This window comes from Polyodon spathula, chromosome 8 (assembly GCF_017654505.1).
Source record: "Polyodon spathula isolate WHYD16114869_AA chromosome 8, ASM1765450v1, whole genome shotgun sequence".
In the NCBI taxonomy this organism is placed as follows: domain Eukaryota; kingdom Metazoa; phylum Chordata; class Actinopteri; order Acipenseriformes; family Polyodontidae; genus Polyodon; species Polyodon spathula.
In genome coordinates, this window is record NC_054541.1 from 32,764,810 (window position 1) to 32,784,402 (window position 19,593).

Sequence of the window (19,593 nt, forward strand, 5' to 3'; positions counted from 1 at the left end):
TTAGCAGATATGAATGTGTCTTTGTGAAAGAAGCATTAGTGACCCTGTAGCTTAGTGTTATTCCATGATGCACAGAGACAGCTCCTCTCTTTACAGGTTCATCTCAGTAGTCCATGTTCACATTACAAGGGGCATCACAGTCATATTAACTGGTAAAATAAAATAAAAAAAAAGGATGCCCTTAAACCTAATCCATAGTCAACTAACTGACCTGAATGATCGGAGTAAACGGTAGGACTTGCCCAGATCTGACACTCTTCTGCATAGAGGGGCCACTGCAAGCTCCATCTGCAAAAACAAAGCAGTTAAATAAAAAGGTGTTAAACCAAGTTCACTTCATGAGAAGTGAGACCACTGTAATAACATCCAGTTATACCCCCGCTCTGAGAAGTCCCCAGATGTTCAAAACTAACGCACATTCACACAACAATAATATCAAGTGTTATAGGTCAGGGATATTCGATACAATGTGCTGCCAGACTGATACTTGACCTTAAACTATTGGAAGCTGTGTTCTATATAAAGGAAAGCCAATTACAAACAATGGGAAATCTCGAGCTCTGTAAATAAAACAGCAGACTGCAATGTTGGGAATAGCTTGACATTTGACCACTGAAAAGACGACAATACAGTACTTTGGTCCAACGGAGATCTCCTGACAAATTACACCTTCCAGGGTAGTCTATACCAGTGTTAACAAATAAAAAAACACTTGCATCTATTTGATGCTTTATACCTCTATAAAGAGAGTTACACTTTTTCCATTAAAGTGTGTTTCACCTATTTCTCCCTTGTTCCACTTCATTAAACCCATACTCAATTGATTTACATGGTCTTATTTTGAAGCAATCTAATTACTTTGTCTGGTAGACTGATGTACAGTATTTGCGTATAGTACCAACTGCTAAAAGAACACTCTGGCTTAGGGAACAACTTTGTGGTGAAAGAGAATTGCTCCCTTGTAAATGCTCCGCCTAAAGGAACAGAAACTTCACTTAAAAGAACACCTTTTTGGCACCAATGGTGATTCATTGCTAACCGATTAAAAACTTATAACTCATCATCAAACTGAAATTCAAATTGATTATTTAATCTTTTCAGAACTGACTTGCATCACTAAAGTAATCTAGAGCTGCGGCTGTATTTAACATGCGTAGGGCGGTGCTGTGTTAATAACCAGTGTGTCAAAATCAATTCTCGTATTCATTACTGTTGGAGCTGCTGCTGCATTTTTACCGTATGTAGGGGTGTTTCATTAATTTAGTTTATTAACATACACTTAACTATTGTTTTCTCTTACTTATTCTGTTCATTTCATATGCTGAGGCATGTGCGTCATGACATAAATAATAAATACATTTGTATGTATCGATTCATATCGTGACTGGCCTTGGCATATTGTGTCTGGTGGTAAGCTCTGTTTCAGAAAACGCTCCAGCTAAAATAACACTTTGCTTGCTTCCTGAGGGGTGTTCTCTTAGCCAGAGACTAATGTAATATTTTTAGGAGTGGCTGCTGCCCTCATTAGCTGTTATGTGGAACAGCATAACACACACCAATCACTCCACTTGCAAAACAAAGTCTTAATTAACCAGTTTGTCAATAATATAAGTACATCCCTCGCCACAGCTGTAAATTCCAAATTAGAGCCATCAGTATGACACAGAAACTGTATAGTACAGAATAGTACAGAATGAGAAATGGCAATGAATATTACATCACTGGTATTTATTTAGGTTAGCAAATGAGGGGTTAATGTCATGGCAAAGTATATTAACATGGCTCATAAACATACGGATCTACAGACTTAAAGCCACCATACCTGGGGCAATTTGGTCGCCTGCAATGTCGGTCTGAGAAAATCGCCCCATCTAGGATGATAAATCTTCACTCATTTCCCCTCTACCTCTTGGCGAAAAAGTCGCTTGGAATCAACCAATAAGCGCAGCTGTTGATGTCACGACGTAAAAGTTATTCAAACAACTTGGAGAAATTGTATCTGTAGTTACGTGGCAAAGGGAGTGCATTGAGAAATGGATTGATCTATGTGAAAAATATCCTTGTTTATATAATACGAAAAAGAGTATCATGATAAGAATGAAAGGAGCAGGGCATCCACAGAGAGGATCCACAGAGGACAACACAGATTTGATGGCTCCACTGCAGAACCACAGACACCTATCATCAGCCAAAGGGGTCGCCCTGTGCGCGGTGAACCGTGGATTCCCCTGCTGACCTAAGCCCTCCCTACCCTGGGAATCCCCGGTCATGATCGGCAATGACCTAGCCTGGTTTCAAACCTGCGATCTCCAGGCTATAGGGCGCATCCTGCACTCCATGTGGAGCGCCTCTGCGGTGGTGTTTGGTTTAAAAAACACACACAAGTACTACATTTGAAATAAACCGATTGCTGCCCCGAAAAATAACATTGTGTTTTCTTACAGTTGGCCTTCGTACATACACTGAAATAAATATCTACAGCTATAGCACACTTTCTTCATACTATAGCGTATAGGTTACCGGTAACAAGAAAATATGTTGTGATGCTTTCACATTAATGTATAATGTGAAAAAAAAAGATGGATTTAAAATTGAAACTAAATGGTTTTATCATACTTTTGTTTTTAAACTGTAGTCCTACTTCGTACACAATTAATATAAACAGATAATGGTGCATTAACACACTATGATACTGTAGTGTTGTGTGAAAATAAAAGCAGGGTCTTCATTTTCTGAAATTCACAGTTTATTATTTTTTTACAATAAACAGAACCGCTGTCAGCCACAGTCCACGGCAAAATAATCACCTCCATTTATATTAATGTTTTTTTCAAAGCAAGAGTAACACAAGCACATAAAACTACCAGTCCTCCTCCTGCCATTCTCTCACTGGATGACAAAAATCACCCCGTGTACAGTGAGAAGGTTCTCATGATAAATCACTGACGACATATCGGCGGTGAAAAAAATTGCCTTGTGTATGGCGGCCTTAGGAGACACCTCCATATATCTAATACTGTCAATAATGTTTGGTAAATTATGTTAATACCAAGATTCATCACAATTGGATAAATGGTTATCCAGATAAATGGAAAAATGAAAGCGTAACACATGCAAGTCCGACCCACTCCACTATATCCACATGAAGTCATCTGCTTTCATTTTTTCCACACACTTAAATTACTTGACTTATATTTTTTAGGTCTTACTATGTCAAGGTAGTAAAGAAGGGAACAGTGCAGAGGTTTGGTATCCTTGAAAAAGGTTCGTTATTCCCATAGTACCATAGTATAGAAAGAATTCTCAATAGAGTTAAGGGTAGATCAAAGACGGTATGAGAGCTTGCAAATCAGCCATTGCGACTCCTCTTCTGACAGTCCAACGAAAGACAACTCATTCTGAGGTTTGCAGCTCCTAGTACTGCACACGGCAGCTGCAAGCAGTGGTTTCTCAAGGGGGGGGTCTCTTCTTTCAGACTGTTCTGCGGATGGAGGACATTTGAAAGGTAACAAAAGCACTGCCTGATAAGTCAGTCAAAAGTTTCAGCTTAGAGTTACATTCGTTGTCGTAGGGTGCATCTATACAAACCACATACCAAAGAACGGATTTTATTTGTTTTGTAGTCGGGGGTGGGGGGATTAAATAAATACCATAAACATAGTATTTGGTGCTAAAAGGCTTAGGTAAGAAGCCTGGTCATATTAACAAGGTGTCTTTGTTCTGACTTGACAGTTAAGACCAGACTATAAATGTCTTGCGAGCCATGTGCTCAGACAGGCACACAGCAATTTTGGCAGGCAGCTGGAGCTTTATGGACCGATTCCATAAAGCCATGGGTTACTGAAGGTTCAGGGGAAGGAATTACACTGAAGAACAAGTAGTTTTAGATCCCAATCTCTGCATTGTCTCTCGGCTTTGCAGGCAGTTTCTTTAAAAGCCTAACTGGATTTTCTGAGGGAAAAAAAAAACCAGCAGTTCCCCTTATAGTGCTTGCCTGAAGACAAGCTGCACAAAGGGAAATTTAAACAAAACAAAACACCCACAGTTCCAGCAGACACTGTGGCGTCATACTATAAATGTAGGAATACAAAAAATAAATAAAATTTCAGTGGAAATACTAAATCTTGGGAGTTTACAAAAGACTGTACTCTTCATCCTTATCAATGTGTTTGAAAGTAGCTGACATACTCCAAGTGCTCAGTGTAATTTAGCTAAATGCCATTTAAGTGTTTTGACTACAACAAATCATACGCACTTTTCACTGCCAGATCCTTAGCTCCAAAAGGACAAAAAAAAAAAGTCGCTTGGAATCAACCAATAAGCGCAGCTGTTGATGTCACGACGTAAAAGTTATTCAAACAACTTGGAGAAATTGTATCTGTAGTTACGTGGCAAAGGGAGTGCATTGAGAAATGGATTGATCTATGTGAGAAATATCCTTGTTTATATAATACGAAAAAGAGTATCATGATAAGAATGAAAGGAGCAGGGCATCCACAGAGAGGATCCACAGAGGACAACACAGATTTGATGGCTCCACTGCAGAACCACAGACACCTATCATCAGCCAAAGGGGTCGCCTGTGCGCGGTGAACCGTGGATTCCCCTGCTGACCTAAGCCCTCCCTACCCTGGGAATCCCCGGTCATGATCGGCAATGACCTAGCCTGGTTTCAAACCTGCGATCTCCAGGCTATAGGGCGCATCCTGCACTCCATGTGGAGCGCCTCTGCGGTGGTGTTTGGTTTAAAAAACACACACAAGTACTACATTTGAAATAAACTGATTGCTGCCCCGAAAAATAACATTGTGTTTTCTTACAGTTGGCCTTTGTACATACACTGAAATAAATATCTACAGCTATAGCACACTTTCTTCATACTATAGCGTATAGGTTACCGGTAACAAGAAAATATGTTGTGATGCTTTCACATTAATGTATAATGTGAAAAAAAAAGATGGATTTAAAATTGAAACTAAATGGTTTTATCATACTTTTTTTTTTAAACTGTAGTCCTACTTCGTACACAATTAATATAAACAGATAATGGTGCATTAACACACTATGATACTGTAGTGTTGTGTGAAAATAAAAGCAGGGTCTTCATTTTCTGAAATTCACAGTTTATTAATTTTTTACGCAATCTATTGTGAGTCACCTCTTAATCTGAAAACCAAAGTCGAATCAAACACGATGCATCTATTTAAAATGTAATCCTTCAGAATCTTTTAATGCATTTTTGGTATTTACAGCAAGCACTGTTCCAGTATTAACACCCACATAAATAACTAAGTCTGAAGAAGGGTTGAATGGGATGTGAACATAAACAAGTATTATACCCTTAAATTAGTTTTTTCCCCCCTCTTTTTTGATTGGTACAAACCTAGTCACTTCATTTTAATTTGTTACACTGTCAACACATTTCTGAAAGCTGAAAACACTACTAACAAGTTTTAACATTGATTTGCTGGGTAAACGTATAGGAATCTAAAAATGTACCACATTGGGCTAGATTCACCAACATTTACTCTGAAACCGTATTTGCACCATTTGTCTTTCAAAATGGAAAAACTATTTGGTATTTATATAACATTTTACATTACCAGTTTGTTTTTTTAATTTAGATCAAAACAGCACTAGAGCACCACTTGGTGAATTGTGGTCAATGGTATCCAAACCTGGCCTTCATTGTGTAATATGTTCTCCACTTATGTATTGTTAAAAGCCTGTTAAAAAAAACCCGCTGTCAGAAATGGCTTTATATTTTTTCCTTGTCACAGTCAGGAAGTACTGCTGCAATGTCCACATTAAAAGCACATTGAGACAAATGGAAACTTTGCCAAATTTTTGCAAGAACTTAACAGTGCGAAGTTCACTGGATTCCTTTTCTAGAAGTCTATAGCTGAGATGTTGTTTTTCTTACCTGAGCAAAATCAGCAGCCAGTCTCATTTTGCCCCCTTCTCCCAGAGGCCTGAGCAGACATGCATTTCTGATGAAGAGCTCTATGGATCTGTGTGCAATGGCTTCAGTGTTGTCATAGATGAAGTCCACACACTCAAAGTGTCGGAAATAGTCGCTCATGACTCGAGCTATAAAGCCTTGCAGTTCCTTCATATAGAGCGAACAGGGAACATCAGGTTTACCCAAATTAGGCAGCGGTCTGGACAAAAAACAACAACGAAAAAATAACAGACTTGCTAAGTGCTCACAACTATTTACAAAATATTTATATGTATATATACACAGACTTTCACACAACTACAATGTTAAAGCTATTTATGAAACTGCATTGCTGACCTTTATCTGACCTGACCTGTACTATACTATACAGTAAAAATCCTGGAGATGAGGCACAATATGTACCTGATTGGTACATACACTACCAGTCATAAGTCTGAATCAAACAAGAAAAAAGAAAAATTTTGCTATAAAAATCCACAAGAATGGAAACTACTGATGCCAAAACTGTTATAACCATACATAATTATTAGTAAAACAGTTATTCACGTATTAAATATCATCACAATGTTATTGTAAATTAATTGGCACAATTAAATGCAAGTCTTTTTTTTTTAATATGGTAAAAAGACTGGAGTAAACGCTTTGAAAACATGGCCCATGTGTATAAAAAACTGAAAATCATGTCGGTCAAATAAAAGAAGTACACCATTCAATACGGACCACCACCCAGTTGTTTTTTTCTTAGTTTGTTGTGGTTTATTCATAAACGGTAGTATTAAAATTTCAGTTAATATGAAACAAACTCAGAATGAATGATGAAGATATGGATGAACTGCATATCCAAGACCAAAAAAAAGTGATGTTTCACAAAGGAATCTCGCAAGTGATTACTCTGTGGGCTTTGCTGTAGCGTTCCACCCCCGACTTCCTTAAAGGTGTTAAAGGCAGTAAAGACCCTCCAGAACAAATGTAGCACCTTGCAGCCTGGTCACACTGGATCAGAGCTGTACTGACAGCCCATGGTTCCTACACTCTTGGCAGTGTTACATTTATTTCTCCTGCAGTGGTAGTTGGGGTTAACTGAAATAAGACTATTGTTCTGGACTTTAAATCAGCCATTAAATACAAAGAATGTGTAAGCAGTGTAATACAATAATGGAAGCAGCCTATATGATGATTACCCCGAGAAGTCCTCCTGGTGCATGGTGATGAGAATCGCCTCCACTGAATCACGGACTGAACTGAGCAGGGGCTGCACGGCACTGCCCATGAGAGCCTGGATCATCTACAACCAAGTGGAAAACAGAGACGGAGAGAGAAACAGGACATTTCACTTGCCAGTTTTTGCCTACATATCAAGACTAATTTATCAATTATGTGACAAATCATCAAAAAGGTGCCCTCACAGGTATATGAGAAGGTTTCCTTTATGTTTTAGCCTCTAGCTTATTTTGTGTTGAAGTCTTAAAGAATACAATGTTTTCGTTTGCCAAGTAAACTTTTGATTCTGTATATTTTGTTCTCATTTACCTGAAGCAGAAACAGAGCCTAATTCGATTTTTGTCTCAACAAACAGATTAAAGTTGGTACGAAGTAAGGTGCAGGCATCCGATTCACAATAGATTAAAGAAATGTGACGGAAATGCATTAACAAATCAAAACAATTACACTGATGCTTACAGTAGCAACTAATGCCGCTTTAAAGTGATTTTATGCTAGGTTAGTGCACAGTATGTTCTTCCAAGGTTTGAACACACTATAAAGACAAATACACTTTTTGTGAAATGATGCAGGACTAGAAGGAAGTAACTGGCATTTTTTTGTGCACTGCAAACCCTGCACAAAAATTAAAGAGAGTTGGGTGTAGTGATACACTAACGTCACACAAGTCACAGTACGAAATGCATCAGGACATATGTGATTACCCTGATGGGACATTTTGTTAAAAGACCATTTAAATGGGACAGGGAGAGTGTGTATCCATACCAACTATAACACACACTGATTCTTCATTCAAGAGCCATTGGGTGAACTACAACGAGCTTGTATGGTGACACATACCTCTATTACTAACTAATAAACTTCAATAAAAATAACAGAAGCCAAAAACAGGTTAAAAAATAAGAGGAAATCGGATTACAGAGTTTTGGAGGTCTTGAAGTTGCAGAATATAGATCATTAAATAAATGAATTAAATAAATGAATTAAAGAAATTAATTGAAACCAGAGTGACTAGAGTCACCTTACACTACTAATAAAATCTCTATATCAGCACTTAAAAAAAAAAAAATTTAGTTGTAAAGGTGGTAATCATATTATTACACTGCATGTTTCTTCGACCAACAGTAACACATGGCTAGAAACTCAATAATACATTATAAAGTAACTAAATTCAATTCAATTGAGATCAATGTGAATAGGCATTGCTGGCAGAGTTAATACTTTTACATGGAACTTGTTTTGACATTCACCTTCATTGCTAGTGTAACTGCCCAATGTTGTTGATGACTCATAACTCAGAGCTTGTGTTTTGCTGTTTTTAAAAAAAAGTACGCTTTGGAATTGAGAACAGCAAATGTAGTCCATAATTTCCACAATGATTAATATGCATGAAATTATGAGACTACGAATATCTGGCTCTTCATTATTAAACCAGCCATCTTTTATATTTTGGCAAGTGCTTAATAATATACAGATCCTCTGAAAACCGGAGCATCATAAAATAATTTGGGCACTGACTATTTACAATAAAAAGGAAATTGGTATAAATTGCTACACTGGTTTAATTCCTTTCAGGTTAGATTTTTCATGTTAAACCTACTATGACTCAACACCTTTTGACATGCCACATGTTAAATTAACTCGCCAAGGTCACTTATCTGAAGCAACCACTATTTACAACCGGCAATGATATACAGCTAGAAACAAGACCACTTGTGATATATCTGTAAGCAATCAGTGCTGTTAAAGATCCAAGGGTTAAAGGCTGATAATAATTATACCCAGTGAATGCCCAGTAAAGTACCTCTGACGAAGCAGTGATCGCTTGTTCAGCAGCTGGCGGGAAGGAACTAAGACCTAAAATCACCTGAAAAGACAAAGAAATGATGCAGTTTAAAGTCAATGAATATAAGCTAACTTCACTATAACAAACCCTTCTTAAAACGAGCACCCACTTTTAACGATCCCAACAGCAAGGACCGTTTTTTTTCCAATGCAAATTATCCCTATTAGAATGATCACGTACAGGATCGACCCGAGTACAACGATCTCAGTACTGACTACCACTGAACTTTCTCCAGTGTCAAGTGTTTTATTCTCTCAGTGATAACGAAGACCATGGTTGACTAATTCAAAGATAATGCTAATTCAAAGATGACCTATTGTAGTACGAATCATGCATGATGAATGCAATCGTTACCAGTCTGTCATCTTCACATAAAATGCAACCAGGCAACGGGTGTGGGGAGCAATCTACTCTGGATAGTCCCCCCCCCCCCCAAAAGAAAGGACATTCAATTACTGTATTCAGCATGTAAGTGTACATTCTTTCCCTTTTCATTTCTTTACTGTTTTCTTTTAAACATACCTGTAGCAGGGCAGTTGCCCTGCACAAGGGGAATTACTGTTGGTGTAATCTATATGTGGACACGGGTTTGTTTTGTGTGCTTTTGAGTTATGTTTGATCAAATGATTGTTTACAGCATTACATTTCTCCAGGTCTCATGGGGTTTTTTTTAAGTTAGCATATGCACACACACACGTGTATATATATAGATATATATATATATATATATATATATATATATATATATATATATATATATATATATATATATATATATATATACAGACACACACTGTATGCAAGTATTCACACCCCAGCTACTGACAATTGCAGTGTCAGATAAAATGCATAAAAGAAATGAAGCACCTAAGCTAACACCATTTCGGTACAAGACAGAGAGCAGAAACTGCTGCTCTCAGTTCTTTCTAAACGAATCCCCTCTTGGAGCGATCTCTCAGCTCTTCTTGTGGAGCATGTGGCCAGGTGTAATGAATCAATTATCACCTGGCCACATTGCACACGTTTTAGCAGGGTGAGGGATTCTAACCCCAGCTCAGCCATATTAAGCACATACTTAACGTGACAATTCAATGGTGGAGTCCATACTCCAAAATATTATATATGGTGAATCTGCAACCATTCATACATTTAAAAAGACATTGAAAAATACTTTGAAATGTTTGGCATTGAACTTTAGTTTCATTAGTATTTCTAAATTGCTAAACTACTGCGTCTCCTAGACCACATTCATACCATTTACATCATTAGATAATGCCACTACTACTTAAACAATCTTGTTTTAAATATTTTATGACAGAGGTAACTGTGTTTTACTATACAATACATCACTGGACAGAGGGATAAAATAAGCTGTAAAACCTTTAGAAGAAAAAAATGATACAATTTTTATCTAACAAAATGCGATTCTGCTTCGCATCGACTTTACCTACAGCAAATCATTATTCACTCAGTTTTATTAGAGTTTCTTGTTTTAGGTGTTAACTAATAAAGACCCACTGGCTGGCTTTGTCGTTCCTTTGTGTTTTGCACGACCACCTGTGATAACACAACTGCCTGTCTTAATTCATAAAATCAAGGTTGTAGAGCAGGCCAGCCACTCCACTAGGGAACTCCAATTAGTGAGACAAGGTGATCACCAGAAATTGCTTCATCATGATTTGTAAGCTTGTCAAAGAGGGGTTAAAAAGTTTAATGTAATACATTATTCGATAGAAGCCTGGGAATTATAATTACGTGTCAAAGTGTACAGCACAGAGCAGCAGTGAGTGAAGCTAGCCCAGTAGTTAATAACATCTACAGCTTTATCAGAGCTGGCCTCCCAGTGGCCTTACCTTCCCCACAGACTGGAACAGTTGCTGCAGAGAGTTGACAACAGACACATTTCTTCTCTGCCCATCAGTAAGTGGCCCAATAACCTGGCTGGCATCCCCCTGAGTGGACAGCTGTTAAATATAAAAATTATGCAAAAATTAGAATCTGCAGTGATGCAGGCAACATGTGAAGCAGCTAATAGGTCAAAAAATCAGTAGGACCTTAATGCTCAAATGCCTGATCTATTTATGGGTTCATTAGACTTTGTGTTCACAACAGGGACTAGCAAGGATTCCAAAATAAATAAATAAATAAATTAAAATCGCTGGGCTGCAAAAGCTTAACACTTCCTCATTTTTCAGCTGACAGTCACATATGTTAGATGGCTCTTGCAAGCATTCCACGAACACAGGTTATGAGTAACAGTGCAGAGTTGTCAGAACCTGTGACAACTACCAAAATGTTATCATCATAAACCTGGTTCCCTGAAATAGAAATGTAACCATTAACCTCATGGCTATTAACCCTTTGATACAGTCTAACCTGAATAGATATTCCAAAGCTGCATGTAGTGCCAGTGACACAGTCGTGCCTCGCCCCTAAGGGCATAAGAGACTGTTGACAATCAAAATGCCATCATTTTTCCCTCAAGCCTGCTGCAATAAGACGCAGTGACCTTGAAAGTTAATGATTACATTTCTATTTCAGGGGACCACGATTATGATAAAATAATCTAACGTTCCCCTTCAAGTACGAAATGTAACCATTACTTATGGGTAGACACACCAAAACTGTCACAAGAACAAAAACGTATAACAGCGTTAACTGTATGACAAATTAATATATGCACTTAAAAAACTTCTATAATTGAGACTGACCATGGTACCCTGGAGAACCCCTGTGCAAATCTGACATCTTTATCAAATTATTTACTTTTTGTTCGGGGCACAAATACATAAAGCAAAACCATAAAAAAATGTATTTTAAAACAGCAAGGCATATGCTTTTAGATCTATGTCTATAGTTCACGTGGCATTGCACATCAAGAGTTTGTCTACAACATTTCCTCACCTACCTAAAACGTTTTGAAAACCCTATACAGTAAGTAGGTGTCACAAAGACGGCTGTAGTGGGTGACGTCAGACCAGAAACAGGAACCAACACAAAATAAACAGAGAGAGGTAGAGTTTGGTGAAGCCGAGCACTTGGTTGCTCTGCATTTAATAGGTAAACAGACATCAAATAAAAAGGCTGTAACAAAACACTGACACCAAAACAGGACACGGCACTTGCAGCCAAAATAAATAGATAGACAAAACAGGGTGGACAAACGCTACACAAAACAAGAATGGTGCTGGTACTTCCAGCACTCGTAGCAATTGATATTCTCGTTTAATGTACTTCACGTTTCTCCTCTCTCTCTCCCGTTCTCCACTCCTGAACACACAACCCTGACTGAGCGAAAACATGCTGCTTTTAAGCAGCTGTACTGAGACTCGATTGCTAATCAATCATTCAATTGGAGTCTCGGTACAACTGCACGTGAATTAATAAAGTGCAATTCCCTGTGCTCGCATATTATTACATTTTACCTGCACGTGAAGTGCTGTGCAATTCTCGTGCCTAGAAACAAATATACATTTTAAACACTTTTACGCATAACCCATATTATTTCCCATGTACCAATGACTATACACCAACATTAACAAACCACATGCAACATACAACACAGAAATACACAGGGGAAGGGAAACATTGCCACAGTAGGCTATTTCTCTGCAGTCGCTTATCTCTGCTATACAGAAAAGAGACAGTGAAACTTGTACTCTGTTTGCTGACGGTTTTCAATAAAACAATTATCAAAGCACAGTAAAATCAGCACACTAAAATAAACTGTATTGCATTTATTACAGATATTCATATGATAAATGCTTTATTCCTGTAGCCTTTATTGGGCAGCATTATAATAAAACCATGATAAAATTGTCTGATGTTTAAATATAAATAAAAATTATGCTTCATTGATGATGAAGAGAACAGCCTTAATACAAGTTATGCCACTACATCTGTGTACCTTCAGCTAACTTCTGGTCTTCCCTGGTTTTTTCATTTTTTTTCTTGATGCGTTTAGCAAGTTGTATTACGGGTATGCTTTTTTTTTTTTTTTTTTTTTTTTTTTACTGGCTATGCTGGAGCTAATATCTAATATTCTTCTAATATTCTCACGACATAAAATGAACAAGGAGACACCGGGGTACTGCTTCTACCGCAATTTACTCTGTACCTTTAAGATCTGGAAACAAGATGCCGTTTTTAGTTCCCACTACCAGGTTTAAAGTTAGTGAAAGATGATTAAAGCAGCTATTGTAATTTAAAAACAAAAACAAATATAAAAAACAGACAATTTCAAGATTGACTGTGAATGATAAAACTGATGAGGTGTATCAAGCAATCTTCAGCTTAAGTAGAAGCTACAAAATAACCTGTCACATATGTTCCTTTTTAAGCCTTAAGGGAATTAAAAATGTCTTCCTGACAGCACCAGGAAAGTATATCACAGCTTAAAAATGAAAAACACAATTTATTTCTAGATTTAACAACAGTACGATGTCACACGTTGAGGTTCGTGCTTTGTTTTGTCTGCTGGATTTTATATTCTCTACAGTTAACACACATATTCTAGCACTCGCTCACTGCACTCTAGTTAAAGAAATAAAAACATAATGGTTTTATCACTGAGATAAGCATCTACTGTTTGCTAGCACAAGCATTAGGAGGAATTACTTTTATAAACTGTAGTGATAACCAAGGTAATTACATTTGTTCTCAAGACACTGTGTACAGAATTCTAATTATCCATGACAAAGTTGCTACATGATCAACATTCTTGTCTGTTGTATTTTGTCACTACCATTCATTTCATCTATATTTATCATAAAACCTGACTCATTCCTAAAATAATCAAATGCATTTCCAAAAAACAAACAAGTAAAAACAATACAGATGTCTTTGCATACCAAATAACTTCTGTGTGACAGTGCTCATAGAATCACTGTGCCTCTGTATATGACTGGTTCAAACCCAGCATAATATTAGGACGCAAATGTCCAGCTGCAGTACCTGACTGAATGACCTTGTCTAAAAAAAAAAAAAAAAAAAAAAAAAAAAAAAAAAACATTTGTAATTTGCAGGGAGAGACAGAAGTCTAAGCATGTTTTTCTTTTTCTTCCAAAATTGTTACAGTATTTAGATTCACTAATGTTTAAATCATTTAAATGGACCTGCCATTTCCAAAGAAATCTACTTTTAAAAAAAGCTTAAAGATCAAATATAAAGCGTGAAGGCTATACAGTTGGAGAGGTACTCCCATATTATACAATACATCGCTGAGAACTGCATTAGGGGAATTTACTTCTGAAATATTTATTTCATTCTAAAAGCATCTCTGGTATCAGTGTGAAAAGCCCTGTTGACCAGCGACATGTAATCACTACTACATGATATATTATCTGATCCCTTACAAAGTGCTTACAGATTATCCCCTTGGTAGGATTTGAAACCAGGACTACTATGACTCAATATTCTGGAAGCATTACCTCCCCTTTAAAAAGGTACTCTTTCTCATGGTGTTTATTCATCTATTTATTTACGGCCCACTTTTTGACAGTATATTAAATGGCATCATTTAAAAAAAAGAACATTGAAATTAGATTTTGTGTCTAAAAACCATCAGATTTTCTCTCGTTCTAAACTTTTCCTAAATCACGTAAAGACAAATGAGCGAACAGGCCCTTTTCTAGACCAAATAGATACGATGCATCATCAGGCTGCAGACGGTATCATCTTTTGCTTTGTAGCCCTTGAGGTGGTTGCAGTGTCTGGCACAGCAGCTCCCAGCCAGTTATCTGATTTTAACCTCATTGTTTGAGACAGATTGTGAGCTACCGTGCAGTAGAAAGCTTGTTAAATGTCATTCTCTTTTCAAGCACAGCCATTAGAACACAGAACAGACACACTCACCTGGAGCTGTCAGTCTGCTCAGAGCTTGGGATATGTTCTGAATAACAATTCACTTGTCATGTGGCTAATCTAACTGGACAGTAACTTTCTGGCCTTCGCTGGAAGCGACCGGAGCATAATTATTACCATGATTACCTGGTTTACCCACTGAATGATCAACATTCGATATATTATTAGGATGTCTTGAAATGAAAGTCACTGGAACTGAAACTAGTACTGCATCTTTGTGTAAGTGGTTGTGTGGAAAAGAAAAACCAAGACAGAGTTGTTTTCATTTCCAACTCATGAAGGGACCTACCCACAATTATAGCAGCACTGTGTCATTTCAATATACGTCCCCAAAAAGTCTTTGACACGGATAAACTATAAATTAATTCACATTTTCCTCAGCAACACAGTGTAACTGTATACAGGGAACGTCCGAAATAATGCCAGACGATATTTCAACATCAGATTGTTCAGAAACCGATAGGGAGATGGAATTTGTGGCCGAATTCGACTTTCCCACTCAACGGTGTGTAGATAATTGTGCATGTGTTGTGTCACGAAATGCAAATGAAAACCAAATCAGAAGGATGAAAAAATGCAACATTTGTTTCTTTAGGTCAGATCCTCAAAGACCTCATTCTGAAAGGAAACACATTGTTTCCAAATCTATATCTAAGGCTTTGGGGACGTATATCGCAATAACACAGCACTGCTATAATTGTGGGTAGGTCTCTGCATTAGTTGGAAATGAGAACAACTCCTTCTTTGTTTTCTTTTCCCTGAAACCCCTTACCACAGCACAGACTTTTTTTTTTTTTTTTACTGAATGCAACATTAATCATAATAATACATAGAAATTACAACATGAGAAGGGAACATGTACAATGTGAAATGTCTACTACACAAAATGAAAACAGGTACAAGTTCCTTCCTTATAGAAAAATAGACAGACCATGTTTGTCATACAGACTAGTGTGTTTCCACATGGAAGTAATATAGCTTATACAACGCTTCATTGGGTATGTGCCGGTATGTTTCAGAGTACATGTGAGGGTACATGCGGAAGTCATGTTTTTTGTAGCTCAGAAGAGATGCTTGAGAACAGTGATTTTGGACATAGAAGTGTGACATTATGCAGATTATTATACAATGACCAAATACATTTGGAACAGCAAGGTGGGATAGTTTATGTTTTATCTTTCATGTAGTTCTGATGTACCCTTTAAAAGACAGGTCAGATACAGCTATTCCCAGGACAGCTGGTCTTTGCACTTTCTTGCAAACAGAATACATGTATGTAATGGGAACCTGTTTAATGCAAAGGATGTTTAGTGAGTGAGAGGACACACAAGCTAGAAAGATGACTGCTTTACATTTGAAAGTTAATTACAAATGGGGGTTCTGAACAAAAGCAAGGCTGAAGTGATTTATGAGCTATTAGCAGTTGTAGACGGCAGCGGTGGCAGCTGATTTGAAGTTATTGTGGATGCCTGAATGGATAATAAACACCAGCAAAAATGAAAACTAATGAATAAAAAGTAACAAATGCTAGTGGACTGAATTTAAGTCGAGAGCTGTCAAACCAGATACTTTAACAACCAAACATCTATAAAATATATGTGCCTGTGGCAATGTTGCCCCACCCCGGTGTGTATTTCTGTGTTGTATGTTGCGTGCAATGTGTTAATGTTGGTGTATTGTAGTTGGTACACAGGATATAATACGGGTTATGAGCATGAGTGTTTAAAACGTATATGTGTATTTAGGCACAAGGATTGCACAATCACGCCATGTCAGGGCTCTACGCTTAGATTTTTAGCTACTGGCCCCTCGGGCCACTGAGCTAGTGTTTTTACTGGCCCGGATGCAATGTTATCTGGCTGACTGAATAGTTATGTATTTTCTCATGATGGTTTTTATTTTCAGTATGTTTTTAACTGTGTATGGTAACCAAAGAGAGCCCACATCTCAAAAGAAAGTGGCTAAACAAAGCCTTAGAATATGTTACTTCAGCCATTTAACATGTATATAGCAAGTGTTCCTTGTTTGAATTATTTACAGACTATTGAATAAACAAAGTAATTTGACTTCGATTCCTCTGACGTCAGTACTTGATGGCTAGTTGTAATTAGTAATGTTAAACTATTGTAATGTTGGAAGGTATTTTCTATATCTGCCAGGTTACAATATTTACACTAAGATTATATCAGAAATATTATTTGTTAGAATTAAACAGATGTATAATATTTAGGTTGCTATATGATAGGTGTTATTTTATTCAGAATACACTACAGCAAAAATTATTTGGTGGTTTCTGCAATATTATGCTACTGTTGCTTTAATTGGAAGAGATACATGCTGTGATGATGCTGTTCATTGAGTTCTGTGTTTTTTAATTCAGTAAACAAAAGAAAAAAAACTTGTGCCTAAGGAAATTGGGCATTTGCTTTTTACTATTGGTAGCGTAAGGGACCAGAGTTCGGGTAATCGAATACACAAAAAGGTTGCACCCTGTGTATTCAAAAAGAAAACTATTCGAAATTCCCATCGCTAATCCTAATAATAAACACTATTAAAACAATATTCATAATACAAAATAATAACAAGCCTACTTAGGGCATTGTCGCTTGTGTAGCCTTTCCCAAGTCTTGCTGAGTGATACCAACGAGTCCTGTAAAGATTCTGAACGGCATTTTTGACCTGAACACATCGGATCCCAAATCAAAGTTAGACAATTCGATTGCATATCAGGGTATCCATCGGGACATCTTACTGTGAGACTGGTTATGATGTAAATGAAATGTTGAATTCACAACAAATAAAGCTGCTGTTTTATCTGCAAGTCTGGGAAACTGACGCCAAACAAGGCTAAACGTTACTTTCTTTTCCTATGTCATAATGAAGCCTCCAGTCTAAATGTTTGTCTTCATTTTTTTTTTTTCATAATTACATTCTTTATGATTTATTTTAGCTTATTGGTTCCTTAGCTGTAGAAAACCCGATTTGTAAAAGATTTTCAGCAGGAATGAGTACCAACACAGCACTTCAGTACACAGTCTCAGATTCTGACTGTACAACAAATGACACATGGCGGGAAAGTTAGGATTAGTTCATAGTTATGTTTTTAAAAAATGGTCTGGAAATTAATTTTCAGCTTATTGACACACTGGCCCGTTTTCCTCGATTCATGAATTGGAAGCCATATGCACTAAAATATATTATATATATATATACACACACACACACACACACACACAGTACTGTGCAAAAATTTTAGGCAGGTGTTAAAAAATGCTGTCAAGTAAGAATGCTTTCAAAAATAGACACGTTAATAGATTATATTTATCAATTAACGAAATGCAAAGTGAGTGAACAGAAGAAAAATCTAAACAAATCCATATTTGGTGTGACCACGCTTTGCCTTCAAAACAGCATCAATTCTTTTAGGTACACTTGCACAAAGTCAGGGATTTTGTAGGCATATAGTCAGGTGTATGATTAAACAATTATACCAAACAGGTGCTAATGATCATATGTAGGTTGAAACACAATCATTAACTGAAACAGAAACAGCTGTGTAGGAGGAATAAAACTGGGTGAGGAATAGACAAACTCAGCTAACAAGGTGAGGTTGCTGAATACTGAGCACAGCAACAAGACACAAGGTAGTTATACTGCATCAGCAAGGTCTCTCCCAGGCAGAAATTTCAAGGCAGACAGGGGTTTCCAGATGTGCTGTCCAAGCTCTTTTGAAGAAGCACAAAGAAATGGGCAACTTTGAGGACCATAGATGCAGTGGTCAGCCAAGGAAACTTACTGCAGCAGATGAAAGACACGTCATGCTTACTTCCCTTCGCAATCAGAAGATGTCCAGCAATGCCATCAGCTCAGAATTGGCAGAAAACAGTGGGACCCTGGTACACCCATCTACTGTCTGGAGAAGTCTGGTCAGAAGTGGCCTTCATGGAAGACTTGCGGCCAAAAAGCCATACCTCCGACGTGGAAACAAGACCAAGAGACTCAACTATGCACGAAAACACAGGAACTGGGTTGCAGAAAAATGGCAGCAGGTGCTCTGGACTGTTGAGTCAAAATTTGAAATATTTGGCTGTAGCAGAAGGCAGTTTGTTCGCCGAACGGCTGGACAGCGGTACATGAATGAGTGTCTGCAGGCAACAGTGAAGCATGGTGGAGGTTCCTTGCAAGTTTGGGGCTGCATTTCTGCAAATGGAGTTGGGGATTTGGTCAGAATTAATGGTTTCCTCAATGCTGAGAAGTACAGGCAGATACTTATCCATCATGCAATACCATCGGGGAGGCATCTGATTGGCCCCAAAATTATTCTGCAGCATGACAACGACCCCAAACATACAGCGAAAGTCATTAAGAACTATCTTCAGCGTAAAGAAAAACAAGGAGTCCTGGAAGTGATGGTATGGCCCCCACAGAGCCCTGATCTCAACATCATCGAGTTTGTCTGGGATTACATGAAGAGAGAGAAGCAACTGAGGCTGCCTACCTAAATCCACAGAACACCTCTGGTTAGTTCTCCAAGATGTTTGGGCCAACCTACCTGCCAAGTTCCTTCAAAAACTGTGTGCAAGTTTATCTAGAAGAATTGATGCTGTTTTGAAGGCAAAGGGTGGTCACACCAAATATTGATTTGATGTAGATTTTTTTTCTGTTCACTCACTTTGCATTTAGTTAATTGATAAATATAATC

The 19,593-nt window shown here is 37.6% G+C and overlaps 1 protein-coding gene across 1 annotated transcript in view; it reads right to left on the reverse strand.

The window, feature by feature from the left end:
* Positions 1-19,593, reverse strand: part of cog5 (component of oligomeric golgi complex 5) — a 115,013-nt gene that overhangs the window by 14,798 nt on the left and 80,622 nt on the right. Inside the window, exons 15-19 of the mRNA XM_041257631.1 lie at positions 10,883-10,993; positions 8,988-9,050; positions 7,144-7,247; positions 5,924-6,161; positions 212-288 (exon numbers count right to left, since the gene is read on the reverse strand). Of these exons, the coding sequence (XP_041113565.1) occupies positions 212-288; positions 5,924-6,161; positions 7,144-7,247; positions 8,988-9,050; positions 10,883-10,993 (593 nt within the window). The remainder of the gene's footprint in view (positions 1-211; positions 289-5,923; positions 6,162-7,143; positions 7,248-8,987; positions 9,051-10,882; positions 10,994-19,593) is intronic.